Source organism: Anabrus simplex, chromosome 1 (assembly GCF_040414725.1).
Source record: "Anabrus simplex isolate iqAnaSimp1 chromosome 1, ASM4041472v1, whole genome shotgun sequence".
Taxonomy (NCBI): Eukaryota; Metazoa; Arthropoda; class Insecta; order Orthoptera; family Tettigoniidae; genus Anabrus; species Anabrus simplex.
This window is the reverse complement of record NC_090265.1, coordinates 472,658,447-472,685,060: the sequence shown is the minus strand read 5'-3', so window position 1 is coordinate 472,685,060 and position 26,614 is coordinate 472,658,447. Positions and strand designations below refer to the sequence as shown.

The 26,614-nt window shown below is 36.0% G+C and overlaps 1 protein-coding gene across 1 annotated transcript in view; it reads right to left on the bottom strand.

Annotated features, from left to right (window-relative positions):
* Positions 1-26,614, bottom strand: part of Ppn (Papilin) — a 408,909-nt gene that overhangs the window by 22,336 nt on the left and 359,959 nt on the right. Inside the window, exons 35-37 of the mRNA XM_068227548.1 lie at positions 25,954-26,163; positions 12,226-12,353; positions 11,500-11,650 (exon numbers count right to left, since the gene is read on the bottom strand). Of these exons, the coding sequence (XP_068083649.1) occupies positions 11,500-11,650; positions 12,226-12,353; positions 25,954-26,163 (489 nt within the window). The remainder of the gene's footprint in view (positions 1-11,499; positions 11,651-12,225; positions 12,354-25,953; positions 26,164-26,614) is intronic.

The following is a 26,614-nucleotide window of genomic DNA, read 5'->3' as shown; positions in this document are numbered from 1 at the left end:
ATGAAAATTGGTATTTAGAATCCCCTTTAAAAATAAAGAAACATGACTTCTTTTCTTTTCAAAAAAATCACTTAAGGGGTAAAAAATTGAATAATTAGTTGAATTATTTGTATGAGGATACTTATATCTATAAAAGTTGAAGATGTTACAGACGTTAAAAATTGGTATTTGGAATCTCCTTTAAAAATAAACACATATTTGTTTTCGGAAAATCGACTTGGAAGTGGGGGGGGGGGGGGGGTGAAAATAGGTAAAGAAGGAGTTTAATTCTGTTTAAGAGGATATTTGTATCTCAAAAACGGAAAATGATATATGAGAGTTGGTATTTTGAATCTCCTTTAAAAATAAAGAAACACATATTTTTTGTTTATGGAAAGTCCAATTAATTTGCTAGTTGCTTTACGTCGCACCGACACAGATAGGTCTTATGGCGACGATGGGACAAGAGAGGGCTAGAAGTGGGAAGGAAGCATCCGTGGCCTTAATTAAGGTACAGCCCCAGCATTTGCCTGGTGTGAAAATGGGAAACCACGGAATACCATCTTCAGGGCTGCCGACAGTGGGGTTCGAACCCACTATCTCCCGAATACTGGATACTGGCCGCACTTAAGCGACTGCAGCTATGGAGCTCGGTGAAAATCCAATAAGGGGGGGAGGGTGTGGAAAGAAGTGATGAAAATATTCAATTCTTTTTATGAAGATACTTATATCTCAAAAACTGAAGATCTTACAGATGTAAAAGTTGGTATTTTGAATATCCTTTAAAAATAAAGAAGCACGTATTTTATTCATTTGGAAAATCTACTTAAGGGGCTGAAAAGAACCAAAAAAGGGTGATTTTTAAAATAAGTACCGGTATATCTACAGTATATGTCAAAAACGCGGAACATGTTACAGACATGAAACTTGGTATTGGAAAGTCCTTTAAAAATACTGGAACCGAGCTCGATAGCTGCAGTCGCATAATTGCGGACAGTATCCAGTATTCGGGAGATAGTGGGTTTGAGCCCCACTGTCGGCAGCTCTGAAGATGGTTTTCCATAGTTTCCCATTTTCACACCAGGCAAATGCTGGGGCTGTACCTAATTAAGGCCACAGCCGCTTCCTTCCCACTCCTAGTTCCTTCCTGTCCCATCGTCGCCATAAGACCTGTCTGTCAGTGCGATGTAAAGCAACTTGCAAAAAAAAAATACAGGAACACGATTTTTTTGTTTTCAGAAAATGCTCTTATTGAGGGTGAAAAGAAGTGAAAAAAAAAAAGGGCTGAATAATTTTTTTACGAGGATGCTTATATCTAAAAAATCTGAAGATGTTACAGACATGAAAATTGCTATTTGGAATCTCCTGTAAAAAATGAAACATGTATTTGTTTTGTTTTCGGAAAATCCACTTAGGTGGGGTTGGGGGTGGGGGAAGGACTGATAAAGGGGTTGAATTCTTTTTATGGGGATACTTATATCTCAAAAACTGAAGATGTTACAGATGTGGAATTAGGTATTTGGAATCTCCTTTAAAAATAAAGAAACATGTTTGTTTGTTTGTTTTACCAACTTGAGAGAAGACTTTTTCTCACATGTACAGTTCTATGTCGCTTAGTCATCTTAGCCCCAAAAGGCAATACCACAAGTGCTGTTTACAAAGATTTTCTGAGGTAAATGAAACTCAGTTTTTCAGTGAGTTTTTATACTTTAGCTATTTTCAGATAATGTGTTAGTACAGTACCGAGGAAGATTACTTTTATCAAATTATGAAATCCATGTGAGCGAAGCCGCAGGTAACTGCTAGTATGACAAAGTTAGAATTCAAGAGCAAAAATTGGGGCAAATATTTGTTTATTAGTTATTGGAATAATTTACCAAGGAAGATGTTTGATAAATTTCCAACTTCTTTGAAATCATTTAAGAAAAGAGTAAACAACTGCGAGGGTATCTTCCACCTGGGTGACAGTCTTGAATGCAGATCAGTGATGACTGATTGATTGAGGGCATGAGAATAACTGACAATAGGAATTTCCCTCATAGGATGGATCAGTGGTTCTCAACTATGATGTGTCTCCCTTATCAAATATCTTAAACTTGAGATCTTCATTCTAGTCTGTCATGTCATCAGCCTGGAGGCTGGTTGGTTCCTTCAATTCCACCACCGAATGTTATTTGATTATAGATAAACCACAGAAATGAAACCACTGAAATGAGGTGTACCGTACTAGGCAAGATGAGGAGAAAGGTAGTTTGTCACTGTTTTTATCACTGGACAGAAAGTACTATTGTAGCATGACTGACCCTATGAGCAGCACCTTTCATAACACTTAAGGAGCACTAAATGTGCTCGATTGTCATTAATCAATTAATCAACACTACCAATATCTCAGCAGCATCCATATTGACACAGCCATAAAAGAGACTGACATGTTGGTGGAAACTGCATTTTGTTCTGGTCTGTACCAAGAGAGAAACAATAAAATACTGCATCCCTGAAGAAATAGCAGCAGTTAGTCCATTCTCGTATAATACAAAAATCATATTCTGTTCAGCAATATTACAAATTTAAGTAATGAAAATAAATTTTCTATACCAGTATGTTCAGCCATTGTCTTTAAGTGCTTTAATTGGGAACAATTTAAAACTTGTACCAAGTTATCCAGGTCATTATACCCTTTATTAAAATCACATAGTTCATTATAGACCAGGAAGTAAAATGTTAAAGTCCCAATTGAATGTTAACATAGTACAAGTACAGTAGTTACCCAAAATTTTTGGGTTTTGCTGCATTAATTTACAGACTGAGCACCATAAACTGAATTTCAGCTGTTTTTGAAATATAATACATAAGTTAATTAAGTTTTTAAATTACATTTTACAAGACCAAATAAGAAAAGTAAAAAAAGTATAACTTAAATGTCATAAAAAATGTACTATGATTCAAAACAAGCTGAATGATAATCCCATGTAAGTAGTTAAGTGAACATGCATGTGCTATTAATATCAAAATATGTTTTAATTACATGCTTAATGCAGTTCTACTAGAATTATGTGAAATTACTCAACGAACATTCTATTCCTTATACAGCTTTAAGATCCAGTGTACAGTCACTTTCGTATAACTAATATCATAAAATTTCTTTAAAAGCATGACAATATTTGGTGAAATATTTAGTAAAACAATATTGTGCCTTTACTTCAACTAATTGCAATATCTGCCTCAGTAGTTGCATACAAATATTAATAAAACAAATTCATATATACACTTATTTTATTCATCTGGAAGGGGCAATCAAACATTCCCATAAACATTCAACTAAAGAAATCATCTCCTCACTAATAAGGAATATAATCTGGTACCGTCAGATGTAAGATAGAGGGCTTTTTTCATTCATTTAAGAATAAATTGAGACAATATTGAGACAATATTATTTGTATATCACAAGGACTGAGTAGTGGCTGCCAAGCTGAGGCAATAAAGGCATACTTGGATCATCCAGAAGGATGTAGGTTTGATGTTTGGTGAATATTTTGCTTAATCCCCTTGGTTCTTAATTATGTATATCTGCAGAATAAGAATATTTCCAGAATACAGCCAATTCAAGGTAGCATCTATCTGACAAACTTTTAGAGAAATAGGGGAAACTGCTTTTGAATTTGGGCATTTTAGGATAAATTAATAATGAACTCTTCTAAAGTGCACTATAGTTCATTAGACAGTAGAACGTTAGGCAAAACTGTCAATCTATTGGAACCGTGGTGTTCAAGATGTTGCCAGATACATTTGACCTCCACAATGATAATTATCCTGATTTTAAAACATTAATTGAACACACACAAATGTTACCATATTTAAATGTTGTGTTGCTCTAAAAAAGAAAAAAAACTGACCCATCTGACCCATTTCAAACTTTACCTCCAACTGGTCTACCCTTCTCCCTACCTTCCCTTTGATACTGTCTGGCTCTCAACATGTTTTTTCAAACTTCACTTCTTTTTTCCCTCACACTCATCACTACTTTCTTTCTCCACAATCAAATTGCTAAAAACTTCATTAGGTATATTACATAGTAACACTTCCTCAATTTACAGCCTGCTGTTTTAAAATAATTCTCTAAAAATACTTATTGATGATTTTAAGGCAAAATTGCCATGTTACTCATCAAAGCTTTTGATTGGTGGAATGTCTTGCAGATCTCAACAAATTTTTCGCAGGGCAATGACTTTGATACTTTTTAGTTTGTATGTTTGCTTGTCTGATGGAATTGTGGGCTCATATATTCCCTTATTCTCACAATCAACATTGCCAGGATGACTCGCAGAGGATTTGAAGCAGGCAGTTGGATCAATTATATATTCTTTATTGTTGTTTTTGTTGTATTGTTTTTGATCCTTCAAATGCTTCCATTTTCTGCCAGACCATGGATCTCTTCATTGATGGTGAATCTTGTTCTTCTGAGGGCTTGGATAATGGAGGTTCTTACTTAATAATGTCTAGCAATGTGCATCCTCACTGTGCTCCTAGGAACCAAAGACACATGCAAGTGTTTCAATCTCGTTGAGGAAGTGCCTACCACGATTGTTGTCCATGGTCCTACTGGGCATAGCATGAACTGCTGCTGCATTCCCAGTGATCTTAATGCTGTCTCTCCATTTGTTGTGTGATAATCCATCATAGTGGTTGACCCATTTATTGGAAATTGGATGTTTAAAAAAAAGGATAACTCCTTTTCCTTTGTGAGGGAGATCACACAACCTCTCAAATTCTAGTCTCTGAATATTTCTCTGATCTTCTGAGAGTCTGGAAATCCATCCTTAGGATTCACTATGTTTTGCATCAGCTGATAGATCGAGTCTTGTTGAGTAAGTTTTGTTTTCTTCCTCGAGGTTTCTGGTACTGAAGATGTAGGATTTTCAATATTTCTTCAGAATCTGCAGACCATTAATTTGTTGTAGGAATACCCCTCATTGTGCACAGAATAGACCAAATCCCTTAAATTTTCTATGACTGTATATCGTCCCTGCTCTGGCAAACTAACGAATCTGCAAATTGTCAAAAGGTTAGGAGAGCTGAAAGAAGTTGTGATTACTCATGTCAGATCAATTTTTAAATTTAATTATTGGTTTTATGTGTTAGGCACACAGAACGAGCTGCAGATGTGAGACTTTGTCAGAGGGCAGACAATATATAAATAGCAAAATCTAGGCTAGAACTTCAGAACTACAGATTCCTTAGTTTGTCAGTTTCGCTAGTTTGCCAGAGTGGGGACGATATCATACCATCTGGTAGATAGGCTGGTAACTGATGGATTTCCTTTGATTTTATCAATTTGTCTGCATCAATGAGGAATTTCACAAGAATTAAATTTATATGAACACTCTGGAAAGGGTAGACAAGGGCTGGACAGATGAAACTGTTAATATTGCAACTTTTCTGATCAGCATGCAACAGAGGGGAAGGAGTGAATAATACAGTCTTAGTACACAAGTCCTGCATTGCGTTTTGAGAAATGTTCAGGATTAAAAGAGATTACATTCTGAAAACTTACTCAGATATTTAATGGATTCCTTACAAGATATGCTTTAGTAAGTTGACAGATAGTCTTCAATGAGCTGTCTGTTTATAATGTTTATACATCCAGATTTTAATTTCAACTCCAATCTCATTAAATCCTTGTAAGGCCATTCTTGTCAATTCCATACAGAATACTTGTTCTTTCCGATAAGTACTGTGCCGTCAGCAAATATCGGCACTTGTTGGAGGTTTCAGACCAGCTACTATTGAAAAACCTGTATTTGGTTGCTATAATTTCTTCAGAAACCTCATTGAGAATGTGGTTTGTAGCTAAATTATATAGAATGGGCAAAAGGGGTGAACCTTGCATTATGTCTCTCAAAAATTTAATGGGCTTCATTTCATTCATTTCATTTCATTCTTGTAGTAATAAAATAAAGGTAGTTTATTTGGAAGGGACTGTGGAGTTCTCCAGAGTTTTCTTAAGATGTTCGAGGCCAATGTTGTCAAAGGCTTTACGTATATCAAGAAAGAAAACTGTTATATCAGACTTGGTGTCTTTGGCATTCTTTAAAATGTTTAGGTGGGAGCCTGGAGTATTGGTGAAACCTCCTTGATGTTCATGGAATGAAACAAATTCATGCAATTTCCAATCACAGACTAGTTCAATAATACTTCTAATGACCGAAGAGATGCCGATAGGTCGTCAGTTATGAGTAGCCATCTCGCCTGATTTGTGAACGAGGATGATCCGCACCTTCTTGAGGCATCAGGTAACAAAAGATGTTTTCAACATTCTTATTCTTATTATTCTTGTTTTAATGTTCATATTCTTATAGGAATTAAAGCTATAATGTCCGCGGGTGAGTCCCCTCTCACGACTCGTGTTAAAAGAGGGTCAGGACTGGGGGATGTATCAACTGCAATCTTTGTAATGCTCAGTAAGGATTGCTGGATAATTTTCATCTAAAGGCAATTCTTTCGGGATCAGTACTTGGGGCTAGGATAGTGATTTTGTATGCAGCCATTACTGGTTGAATACTTCATAAGTTGACAGATGGTCTTCAGTGGGCTGTCTGCTTATAAAGTTTATACATCCATATTTTAATTTCAACTCCAGTCTCATGAAATCCTTGTATGACCATTCTTGAATACTACACCTATGAAACAGGGCGTCCTCCAAAGGTTATTTTATCACCACTGTTATACATATTCTTCATCATGGATATTCCTCTCCCACCACCCTCTCTTCACCTTTCAAAATATGCTGATAAGACTGCGATATTTTTTCTATTAGCATCCACCCAGGAGATAAATATCCAAGTTCAGTCCTACATAAACACCTTCACAACTAGGGTGACTGCTGGCATCTTTGTCTCAAACTCACTAAGATCCATGCCATAATCTTTTACCCTAAATGTTGTGTTGATGCTTCTATCTACAATCCTAATCTTCTCTGCCTTGCCACATATTAATCAATGCATCATCACCCTTCAACTTTTTTTCATGCATCCGGACATAATTTTTATGATGAACCTTTCATAATTTGCCCTCATCTTCTCTCACCAAATCAAACTGTCAGGAAATGCCTTAAGTTTCTCCAAAGACTTGCTAGTATTTCCTAGAGACTAGATACCAAGATCCTCCTCTATACAAATGAAATTCCCATCTACACATGTTCCGACCACTAGTGCTCACAAAAATAAGCAACCACTATCTCATACTCCTCCTTGAAGCCCTGACCTAATCCACCATCCCTAAACTCCAGAGAATGCAATTAATACAATTTGTTTTCTTTTTCTTGCTAACTAAAGTCAACTTTCCTAATCTGTAATGTACTTTTATCTTCTCTTGGTTAACATTGATTATCATGCTTTCTGGTGGATTATGGATCTAAATTCCAAAGCATCCTATTGCATCTGTGAACATTTATCATTCTCCAACTCCAGTTTTCTGTGTGTGGCATACAAGCCGTCACCACTTCATACATTTTTCCTTCTTGGACATCTTCCCTCATGAATCCCTTTCCCTCCACTTCTGCACAGTCTCTATCCAGTGTTATCTTTGTGTTTTTCTTGATCTTTTTCCTTCCACTTTGAGTTTGTATTTCTTTTCAGTTCTCTCAATGTCCATTCTCATTATTTGTCCATAACACTAAAGTCTCTTAATATTACTGGTGATAGGAACCATCCTGTTTACTTCATTTCTCTCATCCCCTCTGGTTTTTTGTTTCATAGTTCTAATGAATTCTGATGCTTGAATTCTGCTGAGGTCTTTGTTTAACAGAGTACATGTCTGCAAAATATAAATGGGAGTTGGTATAAAATAGGTGTGATACATAGTTATTTTGGTTTTCTGGGGTATTTTGATACCCCAAAGTAGGTTTCTGAGTTGGTTGTAAAAGTCAGATGCCTTCTGAATCCTGCTGAGTATTTCCTGCTTGACTGTGTTGTCTTTTCCTATTATACTTCCAAGGTATTTGAAGTGGCAAGCTGATTCTAATTTAGTTCCTTCCATAAAGATGTTTGAATTTGTTCCTCTTCTGTTAATTGTCATTTCTATGGTCTTATTTTTCTTACTTTCAGTTCAAATTCTTTAAACTTGTTCCAAATAGCCAGTTTATTCTGTACTTCCACTTCTGTTTCTTCCCATATCAACATGCATATACCAAGGTGTTTAGTTTTTCTTGTTCATTTCCTTCATAGACTTTATGATCTTGTCCATTACTATTATTTATGTATATTATACATAAGATTCTCTGTACATATATGTGGATATATCTATTACTACATCATTTTGCAAATGTAAATACTGTACTGTGTTGCATCCTTCTTTCCTCTTCAAAAAGATAAGAGAGACTACAGTAGTCTTACAATAACTACACAACATGATCTCATACCTACTATTTAAAATTAAACAATCTGTTCTTTTGCTCTTTCAATTTATTTATCCTTAAATATTTTTCAAGCTCCTAATATAAGGAGTAACCTGTAAAGGTATACCTAACCATGGGTAAAAAAAAAAATCTATAAATCTCTCCCAGCTGTCTTGCTAATACTGTCTATGAAGGGAGTGTCTTGAAAAAAATGTGGTCAAGGAGTAAATTTTATGAAAATGTTTATAATATGTTTTAACTTGAAAGGAGAATTCCTTTCATGATAGATTGCAAAACAAAAATCAGACAGGCACATAAACTTTCCATTAATAGTTCCAAATCTCCTGTGATACTGCAAGCAAAGTAAATTATCACATGCCACAGCAGGGCATAAATACAAAATACACTAAGAAAATGTAAGCAACTATAATTTGAGGTCTATTCACAGTATTATTACACAAAATTATTCTTCTGATTTTAAAAATTTAATTTCAGTATTGGTTGAAATTTACAACAGATAGTTTAATTTAATTTAATAAACATGTTTATAATGTAAAAGCCTGCTTATCATCAACAACTGAATACTTTAAAGCTGCATATAAATAGAATTATCAGTCACACCACGACTTACTGGCAAAATGCACCTACGGTGGTTAACAAGAAACAGCAATTCCTAGGTATCCCAATATTGTTCACATGATTACTCTTTTTCCATTTCCAAATAATCATTCCTAATTCCATGAGGAGTAGATGTATATTTTCCCATACAGCTACAGCAACCACAGTTGTAATATTGTACCAAAAATTGTGAAGATGTATACTTTTTCTGTGCCCTGTTCTCATCTTACCATTCACTCCATTCTGTACTCTCCCATTATTGAGTTTATCCTTTGTATTCCTACCCCTTTTCTAGCTGAATGTCTTGTACACATACCAGATTGAGAAGCTCTTTTTATATATATACAGAATATAACCTTCAAGCTTTAAAATCAACACTTTCTCGAGTGACTTTAATCTAGAGACATGCCTATGACACTGCCTTATTTCTCTGTCATGGCATTTAGATTTCCAAAACCTAAAATGTTGATACTTTGAATTGGAAATAATTCCCTTGTGGCCTTCTGGGGTAAGTTAACTACACATTACTCATTTAAAGTAAATTACTACTACACCACCACCACCATGCTAACACATTTATCTTTCTATCATAAATGTTTCTTGTAATTTTTGTGCCACAAATATTTCATATTTCCAGTTTGAATACAAGGTGTTCGGGAGATAAGCACAATTTTATTTTTCCTGCTGGTTATTGGTAGGGTCTGAATATACAGGGTTATTCAAAATTATTGTCGGATTTTGTGATTTTATTTTAGAAACAATGCAAAACATACTATTACTATTATTGCAGTGATGGTTAAACAAACTCTCCAGCACCATTTTCAAACTAAGTACGGGAATGACCCTCCCTCCGACAATTCTGTTCACAGATGATATGCTCAATTTGTGGACACGGGTTGTTTGTGAAAAGGTAAAAGCAGTGGGCATCCCGCTGTATCATAAGTGGGAGTGAATCGGATCAGGAGCACTTATCTCTATAGCTCTAAGAAATCTACTACAAGAAGCAGCAGGAAAATTAATGTACCTCAAACCACATTATGGCGTGTGTTACGAAGGCACCTGAAGGTAAAGCTATATTGCTTACAGCTGCGTCAATCTTTAACAGGAAATGACAAAGTCCTACATTTGAATTTTTGCATTGCACTGCAAGAACATTGTGAAGATGATGTTGGTTTTCGTGACAATGAAGCAACCTTCCATGTGAGTGGAAAGGAGAAGAAACAAAATGTTTTAATTTGAGGAGCAACAACCCCCACTGTTACATGGAACATGTGCGTGACTTCCCAAAGGTGAATGTGTTCTGTGCTGTTTTGAAGACGAAGGTCTATAGCCCGTTAGTGAACAGACAGTGTCAGAGCTGACTTACCTAGACATGCTTACAGAATGGCTGTTATCCCAGATGAGTAACAACAGGGACAATTATGTCCTGCAACAGGGTGATGCACCACATTTCCAGAGGGTGGTCAGAGCGTTTTTAAACCAAGAATTACCACAATGATGAATAGGGCATGGAACAGATAGTGATCAGATGCTCTTACCCTGGCCACCACATTCATCAGATTTAACACCGTGTGATTTCTTCCTGTGGGGATACGTTAAAGATCAAGTGTTTGTTCCTCCTCTACCAGTGAATATTCTGGAAATGAAGCAGATGAGCTGCCTTCCTAAACATCACCGCTGATATGTTGGGGCATGTGTGGGAAGAGATGGACTATTGAGTAGATGTGTGTAGAGTATTTGAGTATTTGTAATGTATGTAAAAAAAAATAAAAAATAAAAAAAGAACTTTATGAGACAGTACACAATAAAACAAGATTCGTATTCTAACATAAATTGTACTGTCTATTATGATTTTCTGAAACCCCAACAATCATTTTGAATAACCGTGTAGTATATGACATGAAAATAATGTAACATTTAATGATGAATGACTAAGGGCTTCGCTGACATAATATTTTCTCAGGTGAAAATATTCACTTCTTGTACGTAGACTGTTTTCATACAACTTACGCCTGAAGCTCCAGTGAAGTGATGTACTTAGAACTGCTTCTTATACATTACATATGCATAGTGCCTGCCTGAAGCATGGTACGTTGAGTGGTATAAGCCGAGGGACAGATGAAGCTACTACCTACCCCACAAACATCTAACTCTACTTCCTTTTCTTCCGTTTCTCCCAGTTTAGTAAATTTGTGTGTTTAATCACTCACTTCAAAAATTTTGTATTATATGTTTGTACTATTTAAGGTAACTAGTTATAACCTACAGCCCTAATATGTTAGACAAAGTAGGGCTTTTTCATGGATAATAAATAAATAAATATTTCCTCTCTCTGACAAACCATTAGCAAAATTTTAAAAAATCATATTTTATGAACTGTGGACATTCATCCCTACCTTCTGTAAGGTTATTTGTACTTATCTCCCAAACAATCTGTATATACTACAAACAATCTGAGTAGAAGGTTATTATTGACCCATTTACTATCATTGGTCTAGTTTTATTGGTACCTGTCACAGTGAGATGGAAGTCCTTGTGTGCTGGATATCCAATACCATTTTCAGCAGTACAAGTGTACGTTCCCGCATCCTGGCGATACAAACCAATAACTTGCAAGGACCCATTGGTTAACAACCTGTGTCTGCCGCCAGTTCCATCAATCTGAAGAAAGAAAGTAACACAATGATACGAGGCACCAGATTACCTTTTAGCAATATGCATAGAAATAGATTCATAAAACAATAGTTTAACAAGAATGGTGTGAAATACTGTCTTCATTTCCTTAAATGGATCATTCCTTTCGCTTCATTGAACACTAGATCTAATTATTTATGAATTAGTACACAGAAAACCAATGTGTAGGAAGCTGACAGCTGACTAACGTTTGGCGCATGCACCGATGAATTTCATTGGTTGCGACAAGCAAAGAGATGCATGGAAGATACTTCTATTTCCATTTTTGAACCAATATTGAAACTAAACGATGTTTAGTTAAACACCGACTGAGCATTGTCTATGCAATGGAACATTGTGCGTAACTTAGATGTTGTCTAGGGCTTAAAACTAGTCATTTCTGCAATTGGCCCTTTCTGTTTATTTATGTTAATCACATAGCATTGTTATCATAATCACTCTTGCTGATTTTTTATTTTTAAGCTGTAATATACAAATTTATGTTACTGTACATGCTGCATCCTGAGCTCATTTTCTATGCTACTAGACATTTTGTCACTTACACGGACTGCACCTTTCCTCCAGGTAACAGTTGGCAACGGATTTCCTCTCACAATACATTTCAAAGTGGCATAACTTCCCTGCTCAGCCTGCACATCAGTGTCTGATGGTAAAATTCTGGGTGGTTCATCTGAAATAGAAAAAGGTATAACATAAGTTATTTATAGTGTTAAGTTAATGTTAAGTAATTTCTTTGTATGAAATACTTGACAGTGTTTGATTCTGAACTTTAAAAATAAGAATAATAGTTAACACCACCTTTCTAATACTTAACATTCCTTATATTTAGGAAATAAAACATTACAACAAGCGTTGTAAGATATAATGTTTATTTCCTAAATATAAGGAAAGTTAAGTATTGGAAAGGTGGTGTTAACTATTATTCTTATTTTAAAGTTCATAATCTGTTGTCCAATACGGTCTACAATGTGTGAACAAAGCTGTACATGATGTAAATATAAAAATCAAGAGATTATGTAAGAGTTTTAGAAATGTCTACGTAGTAGATACTTTAGGTCTTGGCAGGCAAATGTTCACTAGACATGGGTTACATCTAAATGGTAATGGAAAAGCAACTCTCTGTAGACAAATTGCTACAATTATCAACAGAGATTTGCAAACTAATCGGTACTTAAGAAAACCCATACCACTAAACTGGCACATACAGGGAAACTTGCCAGAAAACCCAGACCCTTAAATCAAGATCTATGTACAAGGATCTGGGTTCCAGGGAAGTTTTCAACTCATGAGTCAAACGTTACCCAATTGCAACAGTCAAGTTTTAGGGAGGAAGGAGGTCTGAGATTGCTCTTGGTAAACTGTCAGAGTGTAGTAAATAAACAATTAAAATTCGGTACATTGATGGAATCTTATGAGACGGATGTGGTGATAGGAGTGGAATCGTGGTTGAGAGAAGGGGTGGGTAATACGGAAGTATTTCCAGAAGGGTATACAGTCTATCGTAGAGACCGAGGAGATAAAAAAGGAGGAGGGGTATTTATTCTGGTGAAGGAAACTTATTGTTCGCATGAATGGTTTACTGATGAAAGGGATGAAATATTAGGGATAAAATTAGTTTTTGATAATATGAAGGAGGTGGGAATTATAGGAACATATAGGCCTGGAAGAGAGGAAAGAGATATGGAAATATTTGAGAAAATAATAGATTATACTCATAAAAATAATGATACGGTAATAACTGGGGGAGATCTAAACTTGCCTGAAGTTGAATGGAATGGAGCTGCAAGTGAAGCCCATGAACAGAAACTGGCAAATAAGTTAATTTGGGAGGGAGGATTTACACAAGTAGTACAAGAACCAACTCGTCTCAATAACTTGCTAGATGTATTCTTGGTTAAACCATGGGAAATTGTTGATAAAACTGAGGTAATTGAAGGAATAGGTGACCATAAGGCTGTAATAATGGATGTAGGACTCATACCAAAAATGCTTAATAAGAGGGTCACAAAAGAAAAGAAATTATACAGAAAAACTAAAGTTGATGAATTTGGGACTTACCTTAAATCACAATTCAGTTGTTGGATAAGTGAAGGGAATAATGTGGATACACTTTGGGCTAAATTTAAAGGAATAATTTGGGAAGGAGAGAAGAGATTTGTACCTGTTAAGAAGGGTAAAATGACCTCAGACCCTGTTTATTACACAAGGGAAATAAGAAAATTAAAAAGAAAATGTAGAATAGTAAACAGGAAAATCAAAGAAGGTAGGGAGAACAGAGAAACTAGAAAACAACTAATGAGGGAACTGAATAGTGAAAAAGGAAGCAAAAGAGAATTATATGAATGGCATTCTTCAAGAGGGTAATGACCACAAAGGGAAATGGAAAAAGCTGTATTCATATATTAGGAATCAAAAAGGAAAAGGAATCCAAATTCCTACAATGGTGGGAGAAGGGGGTGAACACTATTTAACAGATACTGAGAAAGCAAACCTCTTTAGTAGGGAATTCCGAGATTCAGTAGAAGATTGTCAGGACTTGGAAACCGTAACAGAAGATAGAGAGGGAGAGACACAGAGGGAAACAAGAAGCTTCTCATTCACAAATGAAGATATTTTCATAGAAATCCAACTGCTTCAGCAAGGAAAAGCAGCAGGAAGTGATCAAATTACTGGGGAGGTATTAAAGACAATGGGGTGGTATATAGTGCCTTATTTCTCTTTGACTATGTCATAAATAATAGTGTGATACCAAAGGAATGGAAGGAATCTATAATAATACCAATTTATAAAGGAAAGGGTGATAAAAGGAAACCAGAGAACTACAGACCAATTAGCCTGACCAGTATAGTTTGTAAAATACTGGAGAGTTTAATAGCAAAGTACATCAGAGGGATATGTGATGATAAAAATTAATTCATGAGGAGCCAGTACGGATTTAGAAAGAAATTTTCTTGCGAGGCACAACTGGTGGGATTTCAGCAGGACATATCAGATCAGTTAGATTCAGGAGGCCAGTTAGATTGCATAGCCATAGATCTTTCCAAAGCCTTTGATAGAGTGGAACATGGAATATTATTAAAGAAATTGGAGGGAATAGGATTGGATGTAAGGGTTATACGTTGGATAAGAACATTTCTAAATTCAAGGGTTCAGAAAGTCAAAGTAGGAAATAATATATCACAGGAAGAGAAAGTCTGGAAGGGAATTGCACAGGGTAGTATAATCGGTCCGTTACTTTTCTTAATATATGCAAATGACTTAGGGAACAATATAACATCGAAAATAAGATTGTATGCAGATGACATAATTGTTTATAGGGAAAAAAATAACATTGAGGATTGTTCAGAATTACAAAGGGACCTTGACAATATCCAGGAATGGGTTGAAGAAGTTAATATGAAGATTAATGGAGGCAAATCAACTGTTACAACATTTACAAACAGGAGCTTTAAAACTGAATTTGAATATACTTTGGATGAGGTAGTTATCCCAAAAGATGGCAAGTGCAAATACTTAGGTGTGAGATTTGAAAGTAATTTGCACTGGAAGGGTCATGTTGATGACGTTGTTGAGAAAGCATACAGATCGTTACATGTCATAATGAGGCTACTTAAAGGATGCAACAAGGAATTAAAAGAAAAAAGTTACTTAAGTATGGTTCGTCCATTATTGGAATATGCAAACAGTGTTTGGGATCCTCACCAAGAATACCTAATAAAAGAACTAGATGGTGTGCAGAGGAAAGCAACAAGGTTTGTAACAGGGGATTTCAGGAGAAAGAGTAGTGTATCAGAAATGTTAAAGGAACTTGGGTGGGAAACTTTAAGTAAGAGAAGGGAGAAAAGTAGACTTATAGGATTATATAGAGCCTATACAGGAGAAGAAGCATGGGGAGATATCCGTGAGAGGCTTCGGTTGGAAAATAATTATATTGGTAGAACTGACCACAAGTACAAAATTAGAAGGAATTTTAGCAGAAGCGATTGGGGTAAATTTTCTTTCATTGGGAAGGGCGTGAAGGAGTGGAACAGTTTACCAGGGGTAGTGTTTGATCCTTTTCCAAAATCTGTACAGATATTCAAGAAGAGAATAAACAACAACAGAGATAATAAATTAAATGTTAGAGGGCATTCGACCAGTGCAGGATATTGTAAATAATAAATGTGTGTGATTAAATTAATTCCATCCCCTGGTCTAAGGTGTTTGGACAGCCCAAGTAGGGGACTGCCTGTAGGGGTGAAGTACAGTGGGGACTTCGAGGGCCCTGGGACCGCCACGGTAGCTGTGAAGGCCCTTCAGGAACTCTGAAAAGTGGTGGCAAAAGGGGCTCTGGTTAAGACGCAGCAGGTCGTTATGCTACTTAGGTTCCAAAATGGGTAAAATATAAATATGTAAATAAATTCAATGTTAATTTTAATCTTATACCAGTTGTATAGTATTATTAGAAGTAATTTCACATACCGTACTGTATATGAGTTGACTATGTTTGTAAGATATTATAAGTAGAATTTTGTAAACAATATAAATTTATTAAGGATGATGTGTGTGTTTAATAGAAAAAATTATTAGCGTAAATTGTATAATATTGTATTCTAGGAAAATTTTCTTCGTCTCCTGTTAATTTAAAATTTAGTGCTTGACAATAATGTATTTTAGTGTACCATTTGCCACCGAGGTAGACACCTCATTTGCAAATAAAGAGATTTTGATTTGATGAGATTTATTACTTGTAATGTAGTGTTTGATTCCCCTATTAGCAGTGTAACTTGTTTCTGTAGCTTCATTTTCACATATTATTTCTATGAAAGAATTGTTAATAATGAAACCTGTTTACTGCATGTTATAAGAGTACAGAAGTAATTAATTAATTAAATCAATAGTATGTTAAATCCAATACTATGGAATAACAAACAAAAAACAGACTAGTTACTGATCCTTTACAAACCTTCTTATTTACACCTACCAGTGATTTTCCAGAATACAAACAACTGTAGTTTGAGAGGTGGATAAAATTAATAAAAGCCTGAAACACCTTTTGTGACTTGAATTGTTTATGGATTGGATTGAGATATTTATATGGTATTAATGGATGTACAAATAATACCAAATCAGAGGGAACCAAACATATTATACCTACTTAGGCAGACACTTAAGCGTTAGAGTGTTCAGCCTGAAAATCTCTCAGAATGCACTGGGTAACTCATAACTACGGTCCAGATTCTAATGTACCGGTAATGATATATTCAACTTCTCTACATGTAGACCAGGGGTTCTCAAACTTTTTCGATCGTGCACCCCTCCTGAAACATGAAATATCTAGTGCCTTGCCCCCCTCCCCTTCCTTATTTTTCTTTCCTTTCTTAGCACTTCCCATAGGCTACTTTGCTCAAAAACTGATCATGAGATCTACAGTATTTGCTTGTGTCTGTTATTCAGAAGAATGCTGGTAAAGTCTAATTTCAAATAATCGTCTTGATATTTACGCATTTTGCTTTTAGGTGTAGAATTAATGTTGCTGGTGGGAACAGAAGTAGAAGCAGAAGAACAATGTACTTTGATTAAATATGAATCTTGTTCTTTATTATCACTGAATATTTTCAAAGGAGGGCAAGTATTCGATAAATCACTTTCATGGGATTTGTTTTTACCACTGCTAATAAGCCACTTGTCCATGGGTATGGCGAAACTTGTACTGTAACAGTTTATTGTAAATCGGGCTAACCACCTCCACTAAACACGCGCTAGAATTCACCTGTTCACTCACTGTCTTTGAACTGACTGCAAAGGCCTGGCTGAAATCGAGTCGACAATGGCAGAAACAGAAGAATCTATTCTTGTAAGGAAGTGTCAGTCACATTGTCAAGTGGCTTATTGTCATTAGTGGTTAAGCGTTTGGTAAGATATCACTGCGGGTGGCGGGTGAAAGGATGCTATGTGGGAAATGTTACTCGCACCTTTTCTCAGAATATGTGCTGACAGGATCTACTGGTCAGTTCTTTTGAAATAAGACAGCAAAAGTTTATTAGTCTTAAATGGTGCTGGAAGAGTTTCCTGCCTAGGTTCATGGATGTGAGAATCTGAGGATTGCAATATTTGTTACAGAATATGAAATATAAATATTTCGATTAGAGCTTTCTTTATCACTCTCTGCAGCACCTCAGGAGGGCATGCCTTTCCACTTTGAGGGTCACTGATTTAGACACCTGAAAATGAAAAATGTCAGCGAATCGCAATTCTGATATGGTTATATTTAAGTTTAATTTTACATATTTTTACATAATCTTAGTAACATTACATATTTTACATATTATGTAAAGAACGTAACATTTTGTACATATCTATGTAATAATTCCTCTTTTTTAAAAGTTTCAGTTAATTTTATTTTCAGACTCTAGTAAAATAATTGTGGAATTTCCATTCATACAGAAGATATTTCAATTGCTAAAGTTGGCTTAAGAGAACAGTTCCTTTAAAATTGGGATTTCCAACCCTTTTTCTGCAATATACAGTAGGTCTTGAGTGCCTCAACTCTATCACTAATCCTTTCTCAAAATCTGGGGTTATGATGGTTAACGAGTGTGTATTAGTGGTGCTCTGTTTAGCCTGTTAACTTATGTGAAGTGAACTTGTTGAAAACGGTTCCAGTTACACCTGGTCTTGTGTCAATACTAAGATCATGTTCAAGTACTGACGAATGTTTTTTAAAGTAGTAATGTGCGAAGTGTGTAACGAAACTATAGAATGTTCCATGAAGTCACAACTTGATCAACATTTATGTAGTGCATTGCACACGAACAATAAACAGTGTCTTATAAGCACTCTTAACTTAAATAGGACAGTTAGGTTCAAAAATGAAAGATATGAGAGGTGCAAATGTCAGGTGCTGGAATATCGTTCATTTCTTGGAAAGTATTGTGATAGGCCAATTCCAGATGAGTGTATGCTTCAAAAAATTATCTGGATGAGAGTTACCAGGATATACTGACATCTATTTGAAGTGATATTCAGAACTCCTCATCTAGTTTATAAATTGGATAATCATCAATGACCTAGCTATCACAAGTCTTTAAGAAAGGTAGTCCGCATACAAAATGATGGAGGCTTTGTTTAGTCTAGAATGTTACTTCTTTGTTGCATAATATAATAGTAGTGAATAAGAACTCTGTACATTCACTGCAGTTTTCATCAGTAGAGAATAGGGCAAGAATGGTGGCATCTGTTGTTGAAACCTAGATGTTGCTGGTCTGGGGTAGGGTGCAGAGAAGGGAAGAGAATGGAGGAGAAAAAAAAAAAAAAGAAAAGAGCATTTGCTTGACGTTAAGCCCGTGCTCTTCACTAGATCCAAGTATCTACTCTTACATCTCAGCACCACTGAAAACAAATGTTTTAAATATCAGCTTTATGAAAAGCTAGTAACTGTTCATTAGTATCATGTTCTAACTTCAGCTCAAGAACCACCTAGTCTTTTACTTGATCGTACTTCCTTGCTAGCAGAGTAACCTGGAAGGACAAAATAAGAAATGAACACATCAGGGATACAGTCAGGTGGGACCGGTCAAAACAGAAGGTGCAGGAATGCAGACTGAGATGGTTTGGACATGTGGAGAAGAGGAACGAAGAGTGTGTTGGGGAAAGAGCAGAAGGTCTAGTAGTAAAGGGGAAAAGAAAGAGAGGAAGACAAACTATAGTGGAAAGGCAAGTTTGCTGAAGACCTGAGAGAAAAAGGATGGAGACAGGAGGATACTCTGGATAGAAAGCTCGGAGTGAAAATGCCAACCCCGTATAGTCATGGGATAAAAATGGCCAAGAGAAAGAGAAGACTCCTACCTTTTCCTTGCTCACCTTTATAAATAAAAATTGAAGCAGTCCAAGAATTGCTCACTCATGTTTCCTCTCAAAATGCCACCTTGAACTAATCATTATCCACCAAGCCTGTTAGTAAACAGGAAGAACTATTTCCTGTCTTCAAAATTACATGCAGTGGCCATTTCCCCTGAATATTCCTGATATAACACTACTCTTCTTCCCTGACCTATTAGCTCTGTAAAGTGCAACCTACTATTCCTCAACTGAATCGGTAGACCTTGGTTATCTTCCAGATTCATATTGGCAACCTCTGACACAAAAAATATGAATCGATTATGCATCACCATGAGACATCTGGCGGTATAATTGCAACACTTTAGATACTATTGTTCTTTACACAGCAAAGTCAAAATATAAGTTAAGCTTGAACATGAGTGAGGAAAATTAAAGTACATCACAGAAACAACCTAGAACTCCTACATGGAAACGACAGTTTAGAAAATCCGTATCGATTGATCCTACTTTCAATTCAATTCAGATTTCATTTCCATTCAGTTGGTAGTATTACCGGAACCATTGTAGCTCCCTCCTTACTCCTCACCCCCATAAAACTAAGTGTCACTAAAAGTTTTGTGGATAATACTCCTTGTGCACTCCGGTTAGACAAGCTCACATTTATGTGCATGTGTTCTAAAGATAGCTTATCGGACCGCCGATTTAGAAATAAACCGTAGTGAGTCAACAAATTCAGAATCTGGCACACCACACCTGAATGCTAATAAAATTCTTCAAAATCTTCACCTCTACATTTCTTTAGTTGATTTTTTGAAAGCAATGTACTGAATGTTATCCAGGTGAAAAGAACAGATAACCCTACTGCAACCATCTTCAACTAGTTGATTGGTACTATATATAGAGGTATTGTTCCTGAACCTAGTACAAGTAAAGGAAATCCTATGCATGCATATGGCCCACAGACAAGTGAACAGATTATTATGGAACTTACAAACAAATTGGATTCTGGTCTTTATGAAAGTGGATTCTGGTCTGTATGGAAATGATTGTGAAGGAGGAAATGAAGATTTTGTAGTCCCACAGGCACCAGAAGAAACAATTGCAAAAGATGAAGGGAAGTGAGAGGCATGGGAACACAATGGAAACAAGATATTGCTTCCATGATCAGGCCCATTTTTCCTGGCACATCATGACCAAATGCTAATAAAATTCTTCAGAATCTTCACCTCTACATTTATTTAGTTGATTTTTTGAAAGTAATGTACTGAATGTTATCCAGGTGAAAAATAACAGATAACCTTATAGCAAACAACTCTAAGAAGGATCTTTGAAACCTAAATCAGTGTATGCACAGTGGAAACCAGTGACACTGAATGAACTTAAGTTATTTTTTATAATAGTAATTCATGTGTATTTGATCCATAAAGCTTTTCTCAGGGAATAGTGGAGAACAATACCAATTCTAAAAACTGACTACACAAAGTCCATTGGAATGGTGACAGACTGATTTCTCGCTATTCTGATGGACTTGAATGACAATAAGAAGAAACAAAGAGACCATCCAGATTATAATCCCGACAAAGGAGTATGTCCATTTCGGGGACATATTCTTTTGTGTGTTCATAAGAGGCAAGCCATAGAAGTAAAGAATAGAGATCTTTTAACTATGTTTAGCGAGGAGTGGTTGTGTGTGCAATATGGAAGTGTATTCTGGGGCCCATGTCACAGTAGAGGATTACAACACTTTCTTCAATGTTGTGGACAGACTGTGCGACCCAGTGAAAAATCAGGGGCACACAGTATACATGAACAGATGATTTTCAAGCCCCACCATCTGCGGGAATGTCAGACTAAAGCAGTTGGCACTGTGATGCCAAAGTCAGAGTTTGCAAAAAAAAACTGAATAAGGGTGTCGGCTCGCCAGGTGCAGGTCTTTCAATTTGACACCCGTAGGCGACCTGCGCATCGTGATGACGATGACATGATGATGAAGACGGTGAACACTGCAAATAATGAGGACATATTTGAAGTACCCACAGCAAGAAGAAGCTACAAGAAATCCAAACCATCAGCAGTAGTGGACTATAACAAATTCAAAATTGGTGTTGAAAAGTTCAGCCAATTGCTTGCACATTATGCATTCATGAGGAAGTTGATCAAATGGTGGGAAAAAAAAAAAAATCTTCCATCTGTTTGATCTTGCCTTAGTAAATGCTTATCTACTGTACCGTAAGACTTCTCCATAGAAACTTCCCCTTTCAAAATTTTGTGAATGTTTAATGGAAGATTTGGTGAATAGTGAAGAAAGACAAGCATAATTGCAGGAAGGTTTGTAGGTAGAGATAATTTTCCACACAGAATATCTGGAGTGGGCGAGAAGAAGGAAAGGCACATGCAGCGTATGTGCATGGTTTGCTACTACAAGTCCAAGCACAACACCGATCACACTGTGAAGAAAATGACAACCGTATATCGCTGTAAATGTGATGCAAGTCTTTGCAAAAGAGAATGTTTTGAGTGTTAACATACCAAAGCTAAGTTGGGAATAACAATGTGTAATTCTGTTGTTCAGTGACTGGAAACTATCCAACTTTATGAGCGAATTAGAAATTTAAGTGTGTGAACAAGGATATAAAAATGTACCGAAATTGTAGCCTGAAATTCTTTCTGTTGCTTTCTTTTTGCATTTATTTCATTTACTATAGTGTTTTTTCAAGAATATGTATACACAACTAGCAAGATACCCGTGCTTCGCTACGGTATTATACTGAAATTTATAATTGAATGCTTATTGTTTTAGATATATAATCCGCCGAAATTCGCGATCTGACTCGTTTTCTGCGAGAATCCGCCAAAATTCATGATCTAACTGGTTTTCTAGTAGATTACGGCAAGTTTCCTCCCATTTTTCAATCTTTCTTTCCAGCAATCAATTTTGTACTTCCCGGACTAGGTCCAGGTATTCCACCCTGTCAGTTGGGTCCCTAAATCTTTGCCATCTTTTCCTATAAGCATTTTTAATATGGATCAAATCCTTCAGGAGATCCGGCGTGGTGTCGTCTTGGGTGCCTTGGCAGTACAGAACCCGCGGGCGGACTGCATTCCTAGTCATTATCCGTCCAGGACCCGTTTCCAGCGCGGTCCGCACATTTGACGTCGGTCCAGAACATTATTATTATTATTATTATTATTATTAGATGTTCTGGACCCCACAGCAAGATGCAAGACCGTTACTTGGCGGTAAATTACATCTGCTGCCATTGTCATTGTTGACAATGTGACCAGCACCATTGTTGCGCGTAGGCAAGTGTACGGGATTTCTGGCGATACGAATGACATACTTCCGTGCATTATTGACCTTATTATAGAGGTGAACAATTTGACGGTCAATCGCATTTCTATCGTTTATTTCAAATGTGATTAAATTTTTATTTATATGCCAGGAGAATCTACTGTAATCTAAGAACGTTCTCCAAAAAATAAAAGATGGCTGTTGAAAACGAACCCAGGAAAGATTAAGAATGATCGGTTTATGATCAGAATAAGTACATCGAAAATCTACAGCCTGTTTCTAGTCGTTCGACAGGGTCAGGAATGGAATTAATAAAGCCCCATCTAGCAGTGACAATAGGAACTGTGCCGGCTGCCGAAGCACTCCTCTCCGGCAATGATCGATGAATGACAAATGAAATGAAATATTGGACAGTGTTGCTGGAATGAATGATGACAGGGAAAACTGAGTATCCGGAGAAAAACCTGTCCCGCCTCCATTTTGTCCAGCACGAATATCACATCGAGTGACCGGGATTTGAACCACGGAACCCATTTGTGAGAGGCCGGCGCGCTGCCGCCTGAGCAACGGAGGCTCCTTATAAGTACATTATGAACAGTAAAATCAATTGGTCTCACCTCCTTTTACATCCCACAGCCGTTAAGTTTATTTACCCCCCCCCCAAAAAAAAAATTAAAAGAATGAGTGTTTCTTTATGTTTAAAGGAGATTCCAAACACCAATGTTGATGTCTATTACCTTCAGTTTTGAGATGTAAGTATCCCCATAAAAATAATTCACTTTTTTTCACTTCCTTTCACACTCCTCCCCCCCTCCCCCAAAGGAATTTTCCGGCAAAAAAATACTTGTTTCTTTAATAGTAAAGGATCTTCTAAATACCAATTATCATGACTCTAACTTCTTCAGTTTTTGATTTATGTGTCCTCACGAATGGAATTCAACTCTTAACTCTTTTTCACTCCTGCCCCCCCAAGATGTTTCCCCTCCCCAAAACGCATTTTTATTTGTTTTTAAAGGTGGTCCAAATACCAATTTTCACATCTGTAACAACTTTAGTTTTTATTAGATGTATGTATTCTCATACAATTAAGTCAATTCATTTATCAATTCTTTCACAAGCCCCCCCCCCATTGGATTTTCGGAGAATATGTGTTTCTTTACTTTTAAAGCATATTCCAAATATCAAATTTCACGTCTGTAACATCTTCAGTTTTGAGATATCAGTAGCCTAATTAAAAGAAATCAACACCATTTTCAGTCACTTTAACCCCCCCCCTCCTCCCACCGTTCCAACCAAGTGGTATTTCCAAACACTAAGAATACACGTTTCTTTATTTTTAATAGAGATAAAAAATACAATCTTTCACTTTTGTAACATGTTAAGTTTTTTTTAGATATACTGTAGAAATTCTCATTCTAAAATTTCACCCCTTTTTATTTCCCCTTAAGTGCAGTTTCCAAAAACAAATCACCTATGTTTTTTTTACATTTACAGGAAATTCCAAATACCCACTTTTTACGTCTGTAACATTTTACGTTTCTCAGATATCTATAGGTATAGTCTTTCAAAAAAATCACCCCAATTTGTCACTCCTGTTTAATCGCCATTAATTGGAATTTTCCAAAAACAAATATACGCGTTTCTTTATTTTTAAAGGAGGTCCCATGTACAAATTTTCAGTTCTGTAATATCTTCTGTTTCTGAGATATATGTATCCTCATTAAAGGTATTCAACCCATTATTCACCCTTTTACACCCCTCCTATGGGGATTTACAGAAAACAAAAAATACGTGTTCCTTTATTTTTAAAGGAGATTCTAAATACCCATTTTTACATCTGTAAACTTTTAAAGTTTTAAGATGTATACACACTCATTTTAAATATTCATCCCCCTTTTCATCCTCCCATTAATTGGATTTTCCAAAAACAAAAAAATATGTGGTTCTTTATTTTTCAAAGAGATCAAAAGTACCAATTTTCAGGTCTGTAATATCTTCATTTTCTGAGATATAAGTACCGGTATCCTGATTAAAGGCATTCAACCCGGTTTTCACCCCTTTTTCACCCCTCCTATTGTGATTTTCTGAAAACAAAAAAAATATGTGTTTCCTTATTTTTAAAGAAGATTCTAAATACCAATTTTTACATCTGTAAACTTTTAAGGTTTTGAGATATAGATACACTCATTTTAAAATTTCAACCCCCTTTTCACCCCCTTAGTGACAGAATATCCAAAACTCCTCTCTTAGCGTGCACCTACACCTTAATATGAATGTATCCCCAAAATTTCATTTTTTTATGTCCATTAGTTTTGGCTCGGCAATGATGAATCAGTCAGTCAGTCAGTCAGTCAGTCAGTCAGTCAGTCAGTCAGGACAAGCTATTTTATATATAGAGATTAAATAGTAAAAACTGACAGAACTTGACCTTTTTCCTGAGTGTCTAAATCATGCTGGCACATCCGAGCTCATAGTGTTAACTCTTGGGAGTCAGGCATAGCCTGATAGCACATTTTTCCTGTTCTGCTAACATAGCAGGCATAGCTCATGTCAATATGTATTATCTCTGATATAGGATAACAGTACCAGGATAAACTTCCTATGCTCTCGTAATTTATATTACAACTCATACTTTCTTTTACAAATGAAGAACTTCTAAATCAGAATCCTCATTTCATTTGTGGCAATAAGAACAAAAACACCAATAACTGCAATGTGTTCAGTGACAAGAAAGTAAATGCGAGAGAGACAAGAAACTGTGTACTAATATAAAGCAAGTTCCTAGAACTCACAACCTAGGACTTAACCATGGAGAATGCTTTGAAATGTACTGGACCGGTACAGTAAAGAAATACAATTGAATTGTAATGTACTGATTACAGTAAAATGTGTAATTTCACATTAAATATGATCATCCTTGTAAATATGCATGTTATTTTATTCACATGATTTAGATTTTAATAGTACAAAATGAACATTTTTGAGCAGATGGTTGTTTGAGGGGATAACAGAAAATTCTGTGATGAAATATTAGAGAAACATTCTGTTTTAGATGTGCTTCTTTGTAGTCAGCTGTGAAAACCACCTTCACGAAAGTCATAAGTTGTTGATAAAATTTCATCACTGAAAGTAAACCAATAACTTCTAGTAAGTTTACCTCCTGTTCCAATTATTCCCTCATCTGGTCCCGATGGTCCTTCAGTAGTGAGTCGCTGTTCTTCCAGAGTTAGAGCTGGATGAACACATGATGTACCACAACCATTGTTACAACACTTGAAGTCTCCAGCACAGTCTGCATCAGATAGACATTCTTCACTGCATTCACCTGAGATATTAACTTGTCTGGGGCAGTCTCCAGGCTTAACAACTGAAAATACAAAGTCACATGATTTTTGTTCTGGTAAATACAATACAAAATTAAAAATGAATGCTGGAAAAAAAAAAATTCAGGTAATTTTGACAATTTTTAATAAAATTTGACTAACATGATTAACATTTATTGTCATTGTGGCTTTGGGTGTACATTGAAACCTCGTTAGTGTGTTCCTCATCAATATATTTTCCTGCTTAATTCGTCATAAATTCAAAGTCCTGATTCTCATCATATTAAATCTATATAGAAAATACATCACTTATCACGTCACGAATTTTCGCTATTTCCACTTAGTACGGTCACATTTTTCCTAGCCCTAAAAATATTATTTGTCATCCCTTGTAAAAGAAACATGATTTCTCGGGTGAGATCTGTCGCCACAGTTGTGTGATTATGGGAAAATGCCTTGAATTCCTGAACTCCACAGGATAAGTTGCACCTTTGG